The sequence below is a fragment of the Drosophila nasuta genome, chromosome X (assembly GCF_023558535.2).
Source record: "Drosophila nasuta strain 15112-1781.00 chromosome X, ASM2355853v1, whole genome shotgun sequence".
NCBI classification, from domain to species: domain Eukaryota; kingdom Metazoa; phylum Arthropoda; class Insecta; order Diptera; family Drosophilidae; genus Drosophila; species Drosophila nasuta.
The window spans coordinates 5,343,922-5,361,552 of NC_083459.1; the positions used below are offsets into that span (position 1 = coordinate 5,343,922).

A 17,631-nucleotide genomic window follows, 5' to 3' on the forward strand; every position below is an offset into this window, starting at 1 on the left:
AGTAGACCCTATATAATTTTAATGATATTATAATGGGGGATTTACTGAGCGAATCCTTTGTTAAATTTGAGATTTATTATAGAGATGGGTTTCGCAGTTTATGGCAAAGTTTTAACCTTTTTCATTTGTTCGGGGGGTTTTTTGTTTACCATTATTGTCTATAGCGAATTGAAGCTTTTAAATTTTAGGGGGTTTCTTTTTGAGAAAAAAATCAATTAAGAGTTTATTTTCGTTTTAAAAATCTTTACAGGATAACGTTAAGTCGCGTCGTTCTTTGGGGATTGAAATTGGGAATCGGAATAGGAATTGGAATTGAAATTGAAATTGGGAATCGGGTCGCCACTCGGGCTGGCGGCACAGTCAACTGTACTAAAGATAGAAGTGAACATGAACACGTTCTCACTTATACACACACACACAGAGAGAGTGTGAGGCGAAGAAGGAAGAGAGACAGACAGACAAAAAGAGAGGGAGAGAGAGAGAGAGAAAAGGCGCACAGCAGGCGAAGTAGCATACAGGAAATGTGAACGTGTGGACGCCAAAAAGGCAAGGGACGAGACGCAATGCGGGATGCAGAAGAAGAAGAAGCAGAGGAAGGAGACGCAGACGGAGGACTGTGGAAGGGGTCTGGGTCGTGGTCGGTGGCAGGAACGAGGCAGCAGCATAAGTGCATCCCATGATGTGGTCGGACTGAAACCCAACACTGTTGCCTTGCTGCGAATATTAAAATACCCACTTAAGGCCAACAATAACAACAGCAACAGCAACAGCGACGGCAAATGGTAAGTAGTACCCTTACACACACACACACACACCACACACCACACACCACACACACATACACTGAAGAGGCGGACAGACGGACGGACAATCGAAACGATCAACTGCAATGCAAAGCAGCGCAGACATTGGCGCCCTTAGCACTTGGCACTTGGGCCACTTGAAGCTAAGCATATATTTTAGCTGCCTCTCGAGATTGCCTGGCGCTCGTCGCTAACCTCACTTTGCATAAACTAACCAAAAAATCACTAGCCTACGCTTCCAAGAATAACAAAAACACACACTTGCAAGCTATATCGTTAATTTCAAATTCATCATTTACCTTACAAACTGTTTATTTTATAGTAAACAAATAAAAAGTAAACTAACTTATACACAACGAACTCGAAAATTCAAAAAATGTGTGTCGCGCGCCAAACAGTGTGTGCACACTCCGAAATTAAATAAACACATTGCGCAAAAGTGCGCGAATTTTGCGCACAACTGAGCGCAGTGCAATCGATATATGTGCGCTGGAAAAACGGATATTAAATGGTATTAAATAACAAAACACAAATACACATGATTTACGTCTCTAATGTTAGCACTTTAAATGGTTCATAGACAATAACAATGGCGGTTTACTTAGCTTAGATCGAACAGCACAATTATGCGTATACTGTAATTGAGTGGTTGTATTTTGCTGTATCGAATAACAAGTATTTTCTGCTTTCGGTATATTTGTCGCAGCAAAGTAATTTTAAATTGAAATACCCGTTGCGGTCACACTGTCGGACGTGTTGGTGTTTGCGTGTGTGTGTGTGTGTGAACGCGTTAGAAGATTAACACGAAAATAAATATTCAACAAATATAATTGCAAAAATGTCAACAATTTAATTGTTGCAACCAGCAACTAGGCCATACATACTAATCGTGTGTGCGGCACGGAGAGAGATTGAGAGTGAACAACAATAACAACAAATATTGGCAGCAGCTGCTGCCTGGAAGGAATTAGGCGAAAAAGCAAAAGCTAAAAAAATAACAAGAACAAGCACAGCAACAACAAAGGCAACGAACGCTAGCAAAACACGCACACGCACACACCAACACACACACGCACACCAAGACGAAAACGCACGCACGCTCGCACACACACACACACACACAACATATACACAGCAATTGCGACAGCGACAGAGACAGAGAAAAACAAATACAAACAAAGGCAGCAGCAGTAGCAGCAGGCAGCTTTTCCAGAAATTGGGTCGCGTTTAATACACTTCTGCACACATTTTTGCTGCGCGTGTGTGTGTGTGTGCGTTGTGTGCTCTTATTTGTTATGGCAACTTTGCGTACATGCATTATTATTGGTTAGTTTCATTTCTGTTTTCTACTTTGTGTTTTCATTTTCTCGGTCTTCCCTGCAATGTGCAAAAGTTCAAAAATTCAACTTTGATTTGTTTGGTGTACGTTTCTTTTTGTCTCTTTATGCGTGTGCACACACTGAATAGCCTGAAACACCCTGTAGTCGTCCAAACGTGAGCGAGCGTGAGAGTGAGCGAGCAAGCGAGTAAACAGCGGCCATGAGCGTCGTTGGCAAACAACTGAATCCAGTGCCCACAGCGGCAGGAGCGTCCAACAGCAGCAGCAGCGGGGGCGGCGGCGGCAGCAGCAACGATCCCGCTGCCACAACAACGGCCACAGCCAGCGGAGGAACTGCATCATCATCGTCGGCATCATCAACAGCTGCGGGCAGCGGCAACGATGGCAACGGCAGCGGAAGCAGCAGCAGCGTCAACAAATCGCTGCCAATGAATGTGACGCCCGACGATGTGTTGCATTTGAATAAGATCACCGATGATTATCTGTGTACGGCGAATGCGAATGTCTTTGAGATCGATTTCACACGCTTCAAGATACGCGATCTCGAAAGTGGAGCCGTGCTCTTTGAGATCGCCAAGCCGCCCAGCGAACAGTTTCCCGATGGCCCTCTCCATGGAGGACACAATGCTGGCGGCAGCCGAAGAGCTGTCGCTCGATGACACTGCCGATCCAAATGCCGGACGCTATGTGCGCTATCAGTTCACGCCGGCATTTCTCAATCTCAAGACCGTCGGAGCCACGTAAGTACTTAATTATTATTATGCAGATCTCTGTCTTCTATAATCAATCTTTTATAGCGTGGAGTTCACGGTGGGCAGCCAGCCAGTCAACAATTTCCGGATGATCGAGCGACATTTCTTTCGCGATCGTTTGCTTAAGACCTTCGACTTTGAGTTCGGCTATTGCATTCCATATTCCAAGAATACGTGCGAGCACATCTACGAGTTTCCTAATCTTCCACCAGACCTGGGTGAGTATGTGGTTCTGTGTTCTGTGAAATAGTGAACCCATATTTCAAACATAGTTATAAGCTAGAAACTGATTAATCGCGTATCTCGCTTAAGCGCCTTTTTAGTTTACATGTATTTCAATTAATGGCCACATTGTTTAGTTATTAGTTTCTTATACTGTTCATTTTAATGTTTACTTATGTTAAACTTATTGGAAATAATTTAGGAATTTATTAATTACTAAATTAAAACTTTAATTTAAGTGAATTAGCTTAGCGGCCACAATGTTGATTTGTTTCATTGTTTTTAAAGAATCTCGAGTTCATACATTGATTACTAGATATTATAGATTGTAATAATGTTTTGTGGGAAATGAATTTGAAATATGTACTTTTTAGCGTTTTTCAATTATGAGATTAATTAGATAACTTATTAATGTTTAACATTTTTAATTGTGTTATAATAATATTATTCATTAGATAGATTATAAATAAGATATGTCAGTAAACTTAGAAAGTGTTATAAAGAGGAAGTTTAAAGAGTGGCAAGAAATTCGGGAAAATTTAAAATATTTAAATATACAAATGTTACTCAAAGAAAACAATTTTAAACAATATTCCAAAATATTTTTAGAAATAATGAATATCGAATTTTACTTAAAGCTGTTTAGCGAAAAAGTTTATAAAAAATTGTATACTTTATTAGCGACGAATTTCAGGAAAATTTTAAATATTTAAATAACAGTATTTTACTAAAAGTTAAGCTTTGTTTATAGAAAATTTTTAAGAAATTGTATACAATATTCTAAATTCTTTGTAGAAACGAAAAATAGCGAATATTATATTACTGTTTATTTAAATTTAAAGCAAATTTAAATATCAGAGTTTTACCAAAAAGTTTGGATATGTTTATCGAAATAGTTTATAAAGAAATTGTATACAAAAGTGGCAAAGAAATTTCGAAAAATTGAAAATATTTATATTTTAGAATATTACTATAAACTTAGGCTTTGTATAGCGAAAAAGTTTTAAAGAAAATTTATAGAATATTCGAATTTTTTTTTTTGGAAACAATGATAAGCGAATATTATATTTCATATTATTTTAATTTTTAGCATTTAAATATCAGAATTTTACTAAAAAGTTAAACTATGTTTAGAGAAATAATTGTATACAATATTTCAAATTTATTTTTGGAAACAACGAATATCAAATACTATATTCTTGTTAATATAAAATTAGTCATTATATCAAAGTTGTTGTCCTTAACTTAAATTCTTTTAATTTTGTTTTTTCAGTTGCTGAAATGATATCGAGTCCCTTTGAGACGCGCTCGGACAGCTTTTACTTTGTGGAAAATCGACTCGTGATGCACAACAAAGCGGATTACGCCTACGATGGAGGCATTATCGTCTAGAGATCGAAAGAAAGAGACAGAGAGAGAAACGAGAGAAAGAAAGAGACAGAAAGAAGCTAAAGAATTGATTGAAGGATTGATGCTAAGAAAACTAAGAACTAAATCTAAAACCTAGAGCAAAAAAACTAAACTAAATAACAACCAAAAGAAAAAAAAAAACTACGAAGCTGACTCTCACACACACACACACACACACACACATACAAGACATATACGCACATAAAGCAAAACAAAACCAAAGCAAAAACAAGAAATTGAAAAAGGAAAACAAAGAAAAAACAACAACCATTTTAGCCTTAGCACAATGTTTTACCCACCATTCCTGTTTAATGTATTTATTATGATAAACACACTCACACACACAGTCTCACACACACACACACGCACGCAAACTGTGTTCATTTATAAGAAGAGGAAAGTGGAAAACAAGAAAAAAGAGTTGGCAAAGAAATCAATTTAATTTTTAAGTGCAATGTGATTCCCCTAATTCCCCCTTCCCCCTCAAACCCCTGCCCCTCCCTCCACTTAGTTGTATTTATTTATTTCGTAATTTAAGCAAATCACTCACACATTCTCACACACACACACACACACATACATTCGTACGCAACACACACTCAAAAAATCATGCAGCATTTTGCAGTTTCCATTTACCATTTTTTGACTTTCTCAGTTTTTCTCAGTGTATTTGTATAGATATTTTAATGAACTATGAATTCCAAAAACAAACAAAAAAAAAAACAAAAAGAAATGAAATGAAACAAAACAAAAAACTGAAAAAGAAAAACACATGAGAACAAGAATTAAATTTACATTCGAAATGTAACAATTACAAAATTGTTTAATTCATTTTGGGGGCAGGTTCAAAAAAAAGCATTACTAAATTCTAGTAGTATTTAAATTTATTGACTCTCTCGCTTTAAACGAAGGTCGTATTAACAAACAGTTTGTAAATGAGACGCTTTTGGACCGTTTAACTATTTAGAAAATCCGTGGTTAGTTTGATGAAATCATGCGGCTTCTCCAGATGCACCAAGTGTCCAGTCTCCAGCCAGTGCAAATTCGCATTGGGAAAGAAATGCAGCACCTCAGGCCAATCGTCGGGACTGCAAAAGACAAAGGCACAAGTTGAGTATAAATCGAAGGACAAGGTGAAGTCTAAAAGTCGGTTATAAGTGCAACATTCCAGCTCTTACCGTTTAGGTTTAGGTTATAAATTCAGTCAGCTGGTACTGAGAATTTTATATAAATACAAAATAAGGAATATGGAAGTCAAGATAAAGTTCAAAAGGGCTGAGAAAGTAAATCTAGGAACCTCCTGAAACCTTCCAGCTTGTACCTTTAGTTATTTAAAACAGACAATGTTATCTATATGCAATATAAAAAATATGAAAGATCAGTTAAAGTCTAAGCCGCTGAAGAAATTTTAAAAATAATGCATTATTTCACCCACAAATCTTGCAGCCTTCTAGTCTGTACCGCATTTAAAACAAAGAATTTTGTGTATGTATATGCAAAATAAATAATGTGGAATACAAAGTAAGGTCTCTAAAGGGGCGAGAAAGTTTGTAAGTCTACGCCTAACTTCGACTTGAAATCTAGCAGCCTTCTAGGTCTTACCGTTTGGGTAATGCGTTGAATATTCAGTTCGTTAAAAAAAGAGTATTTTGTGTAAATGCAAGATAAAAAATGTGGAACAAAAGGTAAGATCTAAAGGGCCGAGAAAGTTTGTAAGTCTAGGGCTAACTTCGACTTGAAATATCGCAGCCTTGTAGCTCTTACCGTTCGGCGAATGCGTTAAGAGTTTAGGAATTTAGCAAGTGAAGACAAACAAAAGTTTTAAGGTCTGTTATATGTATTAGATTGTGAGTTATTTTTTATAGAGTAGAAATTTTATAAGTCGCTGCTTTGTGCAAAATTTCAGCCTTCTATATAGCTCTTATCTTTAAAGCAATGTGTTGATGTTTCATTTAGAACAAGAAATTGTATGTCTATAGATTGCATACACTCTAAGTTCGATGCATTACTCACTTCATGTAGGGAGAGTGGCTGCCACAGATGAAGGTGGCGGGACCCAGGAACGGTCCCTTGTTGTGTATGTTGCGTCCGTAGTTGAGAAAGCCATTCAAACTGCTGCGCAGCACGTCCACATTACAAGCCCAGTGGAATCTACAAAGGCAAGAGAAAGCATTACAAAAAGCATTAGCAGCACAGCTGGCCTAAAGAGTGACGTGACACGTACTCGCCCGTATCCGGCCTCTTGCGAAGATTCAGCATTATAAAGTCCACGGAGTCGGCGGCCACAGTTTTGAGCAGATGTTGTTTGGCCCGTTGACGTGCCTCGGACAGCGGGATATTAGAGGGCAGCACAACCTCCTGCATGCCCAGCATAATGGAATTCATTTCATCCAGCGTACGGGGCATGGACACCGGCGATATGTCCACCACAATCAGACGTTCCACCAGTTGCGTCTATTCAAATTAGAATGCAATGTTTGCAAAAGGGGAATACCTAAGATGACTTGGACAACTTACGTTATATAAGCTGAAATGCATGGAGGCTCGACCGCCCATGCTGTGACCCATCAGGCTGACCTTGCTGATGCCATTTGCGGCCAGGAACGTTTTGATATCCGCCGTCATACCCGCTGAATTGTGTGTGTTCGCATGCGGACTATCGCCATGATTGCGTAAATCGACCGTAAAGACCTGCGAGGAAATACATTGAACGGCTGTGCAGGAGGGGGGCAGAGGAGCGACTTACGCGTCGATTGGTTTTGCTGGCAATGGCACGACCGACACTGCGCCAATTCTGTTTGGAGCCAAAGAGTCCATGCATTATCATGAGCGGCGGTTTATTCGTATCCGTATTGGGCGTTTCAAACATTTCGTAGGCCATGGCAATGGGTGCGGGGTCGGCAGAGAGGGAATAGTGTCGCTGCCATTGTTGTTGTGGAGCACGTGTTGCTGTTGCTGCTGCAGCTGCAGAAAGGTGAGCCGCATATTTTCCAGGACGATGTGCCGCTTGAAGCAGACAACGTAACGTTCCGTTAAACAGCTGCATGGTCGCTATGTAGAGTTGCTAAGGTTCAGTTATCGATATGCAACATTTCCGATTGTTAGCTGCTACTGCTACGGCTACCACTTTACATTATCGATAGCGCAACTCCAGTTTTGTTTTTGTGTTTGATATAAATTTCAAAAAATACAATTTAATTTGTTTTATTGTTTTGTTTGTTTGTCGAACGCCTGCTTTAATCATGTGCTACATAAATAAACAAGCAACTACAGACTGCTATCGATTGGTGGCGTGGTAGTGCATGGCGATGTGCGATACTTGTGCTATCGATAGTGGCACGAAAAGAAAACGGCGCTCGTCTCTACAATTTTCTGCAGTTGCGGCGGCTTCGCTTTTTTGGGGGGACAACAAATCGTTTTGGATCTATACGAAATATGTTTAATATTCGCAAAACATTTTGACGTCTGCGTTTTTATTACAAATCAGGTAAAAGGCTGCATCACACGGTGACAGCAACAAAACCAATACTCTGGCCACATAGAGGACAACTGGATTACAACAGCAGCAGAGAGGAAATTGACGAAAGCAAATTGGTTCGACTCCACACACACACCCAAACAAGCACTTGCACACACACTACAAACCAGTAGACGATTGACGGAGCCGGAGCCGCCAGACTACCCGCCCGCTGCCCCCGCCAGCTAACGCTTGCTTTCTTTTTTGCTTGCTGGAGCTAGAGTGCAAGCGTGAGGGAGTGAGGAGAGCGAAGGAGTAAAGCCCGCAACCGCGGCCATATAAAAATTCCCTATAGGTGAGCAACAACAACGACAAGAGCAATAAGAGCAGCAAAAAACTGCACATTGCAATTAACTTATTTATTTCCAACCGATTGATTGATATATATATATTTTCAAGTATTCTATTTTTTCCCCTCCAACACTACGTAAGTGAAAAGTGGTTTTACACACAAAACAAAAAAAAAAAAAAAAGTAAATAACAAATGTATAAAAAGTAAAAAGCAAAACAAAAAAAATTAAAATCTCGTAGAATTTTGTGATTTCTGTGAAACAAAAATAACAATGTGCTTGAAAGACAAAAAGTAAAACTTTGCATTAAATAAAATAAAACTTTGTCGGTCGCGAAAAGTGCGAAAACGTTTACCAAAAAATACCGAAAAAAAGTACCAACAAAAAAAGACAGCAAAACGTATGTGACGTTGTAGTTGTCACATAAGTTACATGCGTGTGTGGGTGTGTGTATAATATATACACTCATGTACACCTCTATATATCTGTGTGTTTCTATGTGTGTGTGTGTGTTTGTCTTGCTGTATTTATTTGTAGCCCTGAGATCTGAGCAATTAACTTAGTGTTCTCGTTGTAATTTATTGTTAACTCATTTGCCAAAATTTTTGCTCAATCTCTGTTTTTGTCTTTCGTTCGCGTAAAGTCGTTTTTCAACAAAATTTCAATTAACGAAAAGTAGAAAACACACAAAACAAAAAATAAATAATAAGCAAGACTGTATAAAAAAGAAAACATAAATAATAAAAATACAATGATGAAGGTAAGAATTCAACAAAGTGAACAGAAAATTTAATAAAAACGTTCAGAAACTTTTCTTTCCCCCCTGACAAAACTAAAAAAAAAAGAAATGCAAATCGAAAAAAGATGTCGACCGCTAATCAAAAGATATATGCACAGTCGACGACACTGTTCAACACACACAAAAAAAAACCAAAATAAAAAAAAATGCAAAAAAAGGAATGAAAAACCAATATATATACATAGATAATATATAAATACATATATATAAGATGTCGATCAAGTTTGCCTCCACACATGTTCCTTCTTCTTCTTGCTTTCTTCTTTATCTCTCAGTTCGCGTTTCTTTGCCAATCAAAAAATGTTTCGTTGAGAGAGCTGACTTCGTTTCGATAGTTTTCTCTGCTTGCGATCGATAAAACTTTAAAAACCGATAGGCTTCTGGTGGCATGGCAGACAGGGTGTTCGTTATCGATAACCACACGCAGCTTTAGGGCGGCTTTCATACACAGTCCATCTTTCTTTGACTCTTGTCTTTTCCTATGCCTCTCTCGCACTCGCTCTCTCTCCCTCGTTCTCTATAACTCTCTCTCTCTCTCTGTCTACTTTATCATTACGTTTAAGGATCAACGTAGTTTTTTTCATCGCTATTTTTTTTTTTTTTTTTTTTTGAAGACGTGATTTCTTGGGATTTGTCAAGATGTTTAGATTATAGATACATACCATATATATATATATGCTAACTAGCTTTATGAGCCTGAGCAGCACTTGGAATCCCTTGTACTAATCTTTGGCATCTCCCGCAGAATAAATCGAGGGAAAGAAGTCCGTCTAACAGATGGGCGTCAATATGGAGTCCGATGATGGCAGCTCCAGCTCATCATCAGAATCAAACTCACGCCCAACGACGCCAGCAGAGGATGCTGTTGGTGGCCAAGGCCAAGGTCAAGGCCAAGACGCTGCCGGCAATGACAATAATGGCGACGATGGTGCAGCATCCTTGAAAGATGCCGCCATGAATAGTCCAGCGCAATCGGTGTCGAGCAGCAGCAGCTCATCGAGCAGCTCCAGCTCAAGTCGCAGCGATCGATCGAAAGCGAAAGGCTCAAAGAAAAGCTCAAGCAGCAGCAGCGGCAGCGACAGCAGCGGCTCAAGCAGCAGTAGCTCCAGCGATGATGATGACGATGACGACGATGATGAGACAGCGACGTCAGCAGCACAAGCAGCAGCAGCAACTGCTGCAGCGGATCCGGCGCCAGCAACAACTGCATCCAATGGTGGAGGCGATGCTGCCACTGCTGCAAAGGCGAACTCTGCATCGCCAAGGCAAAAATCGCGCCCTAGCTCGACGCGAAGCCGGAGCAATAGTCCAGAACAGTTGTACAATCAGGCGGCCGTTGATCTTAACATTAGTCACGAGGATCTCAGCGATGTGAGCGACATTGATATGGAGAAACAGGCGCCGCCTTCCAAGCATGTTTCGTCACGCCACAACGACGATGACAATGATCGCGATCGTGATGACGATGATGAGGAGGGTGCCATCTCCAATGATTCGCTGCCAGCTGTCTCGCAAAGGTCTCCTGCGCTCAATGGCAAATCACGCAAGTCGCCCAGTGATTCGCAGGGTTCGGACACCAAAGCCAGCAGTAAAGAAAAGGTACGTTTCGATCTTTTTAACACGATAAATACAATTTCATTAATTGTTATGCACATTTGCAGGATGTGGAAAAGGCGAATGGTTTAGATGATCTGGTGGTGAAGCCACACGATGATGATGCTCTCGACTTTGAAGCCGAGGAGGGTGAATGTCCTGATCTGAGCAAAGAGCTTGATGCCGAACATGAGGCGGAAGGCGGCGCCAATGTCGATGGCAGCGATGCCAACAGCAAAAAGGCAGCAAACACAGCGAAGAAGGGTTCAACAGCGTCCAACAAGGATGACGAGGGCAAACTGAGCGAAGCCGATGGTGATGGCGATGGCGATGGCGAGGTGCGTGACGATGACAACGATGGCGACGATGATGATGAGCAGCGGCAACGCGATGCCGCCGAGTCGGCAAAGAAAAAGAAAAAGGATGAGGAGCTGGAGGAGGGCGAGGTGTCCGATGAGGACGAGAAACGACCCGAGGAAACGGAACCGAAGCCCGTCTGTCGCTTCTATACGCGCGGTCAATGCACCTGGGGCATGAGTTGTCGCTTCCTGCATCCTGGTGTCACCGACAAGGGCAACTACACGATGTTCGAGAGCCTGGTGCGTTCGGTGCCCATGCAGAGCGGCGGCAGCGGTGGCGGTGGCGGCAGTGGTGCCGGCTCCTCGCGTGCCCCCAGCAACAGTGCCTACAGCAGTCATATGGCTGGCGGCGGGTCATCCGGCGCCTCCGATTATCACGACTATCGCAACGAGCGACCAGCTGCACTGCATCATCGCAGCGCCGCCGGCATGCATCATGCGGCCATGTACGGGGCCGGAGCGGCAGGCGGTGGCGGTGGAGGCGGCGGTGTTGGTGGCGGTGGTGGACATCATGATGCGCGCAGTGGTCTCCTGCTGCCCGGCGATGTGCCCGTAGTGGTGGAGAATGCCTGGGAACGGGGACTGCGCACCGCCAAGGAGATGATGCGCAAGGCGAACAAACGCAAGGAGCAGGACATGGACTTTGAGGACAAGAAAATGAATCTGACACTGTCGCCCGACGAACTCGAGAAGGATCCCTACTATCTGAAGGAGCGCGCCAGTTCACCCAGCGTCGGTCGCGATCTGCCACCCAACAATCCCATGCCCCACGGAAATCCCCGGGCGCTGTTGCCCTCGGTGTATTCGATGTACGGCCAGCCACCGGATCGATATCGGGCACCTTATATGCCGCCGATGGCATACGAGGATGTGGATGCCTACGGTCGGATGGCGAGGTACCGAGAGTTGCCGCCCCATCGAATGCCACAGTACGAGGATGATCGACGTCTGAGGCCGACCCGCGAGGTGATTGTGCAGCGTGTCGAGGCGGTGGGACGGGGCGATGAGTGGAGTGATCCATGGATGCGATCGAAATCGATTGGTCGCGGTGCATCGTACGATCGGGAGGATCGCCGGCGACGCGATCGTCGCAGCTACAGCAGCAACTCATCCTATTCCAGCTCGAACAGTTCACAGAGCGATTCCAGCTCGGATTCGTCGCGTTCCAGCAGCGCCTCGGATCGCAAGCGCCGCTATTCGCACAAGCTAATGTCCGGCTCCTCTGCGCGCCGCCATGCAGCCGGACGATCCGCGCGATCGCCCAGTCAAATACCACGACGACCCAGGAGATCGCCAAGTAAGTGGGAAATTACCTCACGAATTCAAAGGGGATTTAGCTTAGGATTGTGCGATAAAATAGTGCAGTTTTAAAGTAGTTACATTTTAAATTAAGGACTGCGAATTGCTAGTCATAAAACCAAAATTGTGATGATTAGTTAAACGATCATATAATACAGCTCTTGCTGCAGGGCTTCTGTAAAACCTAGAAGAAAACGAAATCAGTTTAGATTGTATTAAAATCGTTATTGAACTTTTATGAATGGATCAACTGGAATGGTGTTGCAATAAATGTCAAGATAAAACTAAATGGAAAGGCGGGGAATTCTCGAAATTCGGGAACTCAAAAAAACATGAAAGATTAACGAATACTAAATACACATAAAATAAATAATGAATTCTATAAAATATTTAAACGATAATAATATAATTTAGCACTTGCTGCAGAGATTCTAGAAAACCTAGAAGAAAACGGAATCAATTTAGATGGTTGCTTCTTTGTAGCTAGTTAATATTATTACAAATATTATGATAGTTTCAAAAAGGGTTTGAACCTGTCTTTATGAATGTGGCCAAGTGCCAGTTGCAATAAAAGTCGAAAAATGAAAGTGCGGGGAAATTAAATTCTCAAAATTCGGGACGTCAGAACAATACAAAAAACGAAGATTAAAGATAGAGTCTATATTTATGATGTACACATAAATATAAACACAGTCAAAATAGATGAAAAACTTTATTATAAATGAGATGTAACTAAATAAAATTCTTAAAATTCGTTTGGTTATGAAATTCGTGAGCATTAAAAACAAGGGACTGCAGAATAGAAACGTAATCAAAATAATTCAACACCTTTATTGCTATAATTAGCAAACCTTTTTCCCTTCCCATTCACTAATTGTTTATCTCTTTTCTTTTTGCAGAGGGTAGCGCCTCACCGCCTTATAAGCGATCGGCGATGGAGAAGCGTGCGGCCGGTGCACACAGTCCCGCCTCGAAGCGCAAGAAGCTGTCGCCAGCGCCTAAGAAACTGGATAAGCTGAGGCGTCGTCGCAGCTCTAGTTCATCGGAATCGGGTAGGCAACAGCGATGGAAATGTTGTTGGAAACGTTTAATGCTAAAAAATCGAACTCTTTTTTTTTTCAGATACATCGTATTCAGATTCGGATTCGGCGTCGTCGTCATCGGACAGCTCGTCGGGATCGCGGGAAACGCCACAAAAACGTGTTCGTGCCACAGACAAGGCGCTCAACGAGCGCAAACTAATCAAAAAACGTAAGTTAAACATGCATTCAATCAATCAATTTAATCATTCAATTAATGATTATGCATTGCAGCCACGGAACAAGCGGCCAAGAAGCGTTCACCCATTTCCATTGAGATTAAGAAGCCATCGACTATGGTGGGCGTATCGGCGCTTGCATCGCCAACAAATTCGCCCGACTCCGACAAGGACAACGGCAAGGAGAAGGATAAAGATAAGGATAAGGACAAGGACAAAGAGAAGGACAAGGAGAAGGATAAGGACAAGGACAAGGATGGCAAGAAATCGCGACGCGAGGAGCTGCTCAAACAGCTGCGTGCTGTCGAGGATGCCATCGCCAAGAAGCGCTCCAAATTGACCTGATGACAACAACAAGCACAGCATCAACATCAGATACAAGCACCGATTCAACAACAGCAGCAACATCAACAGCAAGAACAGATTCATCTTAAGATAAACATGCGGATACAGATACAGCTCCCGATGATGAATTCTCCTCAACAATCGCTTTTTTTCCTTGCGTATTTGTGCTGACCAGCTTGGTCAGCTTTTGGACTTGTCCATCCGCATTCGCATCTGCATCTGTAATATCATTAAGAATAGCATCGGTATCGACATCTGCATCAGTATCAGCATCAGCCTCTCATTGAAAGCAAAGCAAAGAAGACGAAGACGAAGATGAAGATTAAGGAACACACATTTCACACATCGCACATCATCGATATATTGTGTCGATTGGCCGTTACAAAAAGTGAAACAATTCAAACGATTCAATGCATTTAGATTTTAATTAATTCTCCATTATTTACCATCGCTCTACAAGTTTTTTTTTCGTCATTTTATCGCGCTCCGTTTGGAGCCCGACAGAACGTACACTGACTATGATAACTATAATATACACACACATGTATAGGTACATAAATAATAATAATAATAAAAAGAAAACAACAAATGAAAGAAATTTCATATTCATAATTGTATCTTTTAATTACATTTATATTTTACGAATGTTGACTTTATAAGTTCTAGGGATTTCCCCTCCATGAGTTGCTTAAAGAAGTTTGTATCTGAATTTGCTGTAACATTTTCTTAAACTTTGGATATCATATGAATTATCGATAAATACACATGCATATTTTTATAATTAATTCAAGATTGTTTTTATGTTTTTTTTGTTCATTTCAATAAATTGCAAATTGGTTTGGCATAGCAGCAAGCAATTGTCAGATACTATTATAGCAGTCAGCTTTAGTTTGTTGCTCAACGTTTTATGCCCTCCAGCTGCGCATGTGCAACATAGCTGACAGCTATAAAATAAAGAAAAACGAATTTGAATGAAACGTTGAAATAATCAGTTAAATTTTTAATGTGCAACTAATAAACAGGTCTTTTATTGAATGTGTCCATAATGAGGTTATTAAAAACCAATTGAACGTGTTTCGCATTCGCGAATCCTTTCCGCAAAAGCTTCCCCATATAAGACGCAGTTGCCCCGCCCCATCGTTGTCAAAGATTGTGGCATATCTGGGCCTGGCCTAATGCAAACAGTCGGCAACGCTGGCGAAATGTATCTATTTTAATGACATTTGGGATGCCGAGGCAAGAGTACGAGAGTCGCTTTTGGAGCAGGAAGTAGTAGTAGACGAAGGCAAAAGATTGAGACGGTGACAACTTCGCCAAGTGCGTAATTGCTTTTAAAGCCTGATTTGAGTTGAGGAGACACGCCTCCTTCTTCTCCTCTCCTCCTAGCCAAAAAGACGTTTGCTATTAGCGCTAAAAGCTACGCATTTCACTTGGCGGAAGCATCGTCAAGCCCACACATACAGCTGCAGATACACAATTATTACAAAGCGAGACCGAGATACAGATACAGCTACAGATGCAGAGATACAAAGAGAGCACTACAAAACATCTCAGCTCGCAGACTCTTAGAGCTTGTCAGTGGGTGTTGCAAGTCAGTTCAATGCACTCTGGCCCAAAAGTGTGAAAACCCAAAAGGAAAAAAAAAAACAACAAGAGTTCCGGATACGAAGCGAAATCGCAAACGTGGCCAAACAAAAATCTGAAATCTTGGCCAAGTATTTCAGATGTGCACACGTAAAGAAGTCGAGCAATTGAGCAAACAAAGTAACAATTAAAATAATCGATTACATTGGCCAAATTACAGACTTGAGCTAAATAGTGTCAAGCTTGCCATGTCATTCACAGATACAGATACAGCTGCAGTTGCAGTTGCAGATACAGATACAGATACTTGAACGTGTACTACATACTAAGAAAAGCAAGTCACTTGGTCAATATCACATTAGATGCGGTCAACATAAATGCCGCAAGAGCAAACGATGCAGCTCGCTGTGAGATATAGATACAGATACAATTTTATAGAGATGCAGATACTACATATGTAAGTATTTAGGTAGCTATGCACAAGTGAATTCAGATTGAAATTAACATAATGAAATACAATTCAGATAGTTAGATGGAGATACGAATACAAAAAGATATGAATAGACAAAGTTGTATTTATATTAAATTTGAAACTTTTATTTTAAATATAAAAATTATAATATCACAAAAGTCATAAGAAAATTTAAAGAGCATAAATTATAAATATAGGTGATTTTTATTTTGTGTTCTAGTTACTATAGATATTCTATATATATAGTTAAAGCTTTGTTGATCGATTCTTTATTCTAATCCATCTCTTTTATATTTTCTATATGATAGTTTAAGCTTCATCGGTTGCTTCTGTTCTTCTTCGCTGATTTATCTGAAATTCATCTCTCATTTATTTCGAGTGTTTTCATTTGCGCTTTGTTTTCTTGAGATATCATCGCGACGCCTTGAAAGCAATATGCTACTATTCGGTGTCCTTGTTTTTATAGTTGACTACTGCAATTGTGAAATTTGACATTGTTAAAGCGCATAGTCATAGTTAGCGAGGGTAGTTTATATAGTTGTCGAAGACTTGGAAAGAAATAATTGAAAATTTAATGCTAGTTGTTGTTAAGCTTATACTGAATACTATATTTAAAGTTCTTAACAATCCAAATACAGCAAACTTTTGGAGCAACCATCGACCCCATTCGTTCAGCTTATTGTTTGACAGTGTTCAATTTGCTTAGCTTTGGCTTCGCCTTCTTCTTCTTCTTCTTCTTCTTTTGGCTTGCTTGCAACAACTACATGGTTCAGTTTTATAATCAAATTGTTCATAGAGTGATTCGCTTTGATTTATTTACACCGCTGCCACAAAGACGATCCCAAAGCTGACATCGGAACCGTTGAGTTGTTGAAGTTGAGGCAAGGGTTGGCCAACGGTGTGGATGTGTGGCAACTGTTCAGCGGCGACAACTTCGAGTCTGCAACATTGTCACTATCAGCATGCAAGATCTTTCAGTATTTACAGGCTACATAGAAAAGCAGCACCATTGCTCATTGCTATGGCGATGAACAGTTTGGACTGCAAAAAGCTCATTGCTATGGTAATTACAGATGTGCACATGGAGAGCTAGCATACTCACTGCTATGAAACTTGCTGACAGATATTTTAGTCATAGCAAGCTAAACGCTATGACACTTACTGATGGGCAAAGCTCAATGTTATGGGACTTACTGATGGCCAAACGGTGAGCTAACATTGTCACTTGAGAGAAGTTCTATCAAGTACCATGCTGTGTCATTAACTGACAGACAAAAGAAGTTAATGAAAGCTCTTTGCTATGACATTAACTTTCAGATAATCGTAGAGCTATAAAGCTTATTGCTGTGATACTTACTGATGGGCAAAATGTACAGCTAACATGCTCATTGCTATGACACCTGAAGTCAGAGAAAGGTGTTCTAGCAAGTTCATTGCGATGACACTTAATGGTAGATAAAATCAGTTCATTCAAGCTGCTTGCTATGATATTAACTGTCAGGGAATAGTAGAGCTATCAAGCTCATTGATGTAGTACTTACTGATGGCCAAACGGTGAGCTGACATGTTCATTGCTATGACACTTGCTG

At 40.8% G+C, this 17,631-nt stretch overlaps 3 protein-coding genes across 4 annotated transcripts; 2 read left to right on the top strand and 1 right to left on the bottom strand.

Annotated features, from left to right (window-relative positions):
* Window positions 1–1,547: 1,547 nt before the first annotated feature.
* Window positions 1,548–4,714, top strand: LOC132796079 (protein unc-119 homolog). Its single transcript, XM_060807114.1, is given in 5 exon segments — window positions 1,548–2,129; window positions 2,271–2,747; window positions 2,749–2,882; window positions 2,940–3,112; window positions 4,390–4,714. Coding segments are annotated over 4 exon segments (831 nt in total). The 5' UTR covers window positions 1,548–2,129; window positions 2,271–2,342; the 3' UTR covers window positions 4,509–4,714.
* Window positions 4,715–5,379: 665 nt separating this feature from the next.
* On the bottom strand, window positions 5,380–7,749 carry LOC132796076 (protein ABHD11). The gene is made up of 5 exons (XM_060807110.1): window positions 7,273–7,749; window positions 7,044–7,217; window positions 6,751–6,980; window positions 6,540–6,677; window positions 5,380–5,614 (listed from the first exon to the last, which is right to left on the bottom strand). The coding sequence occupies exons 1-5, from the start codon at window positions 7,570–7,572 to the stop codon at window positions 5,482–5,484; spliced, it is 975 nt and encodes a 324-aa protein (XP_060663093.1). The 5' UTR covers window positions 7,573–7,749; the 3' UTR covers window positions 5,380–5,481.
* A 135-nt stretch (window positions 7,750–7,884) lies between these two features.
* LOC132796051 (zinc finger CCCH domain-containing protein 18) lies at window positions 7,885–14,598 on the top strand. Of its 2 annotated transcripts, none has more exons than XM_060807080.1 (6): window positions 7,885–8,338; window positions 9,878–10,731; window positions 10,794–12,381; window positions 13,283–13,435; window positions 13,506–13,634; window positions 13,697–14,598. In XM_060807080.1, exons 2-6 carry the CDS (start codon window positions 9,910–9,912, stop codon window positions 13,984–13,986), a joined length of 2,982 nt encoding a protein of 993 aa, XP_060663063.1. In that variant the 5' UTR covers window positions 7,885–8,338; window positions 9,878–9,909; the 3' UTR covers window positions 13,987–14,598. The 2 variants fall into 2 exon arrangements, with proteins under 2 accessions (XP_060663063.1, XP_060663064.1); XM_060807081.1 differs by lacking the exon at window positions 7,885–8,338 and adding an exon at window positions 8,517–9,093.
* The last annotated feature ends 3,033 nt before the right edge of the window (window positions 14,599–17,631 follow it).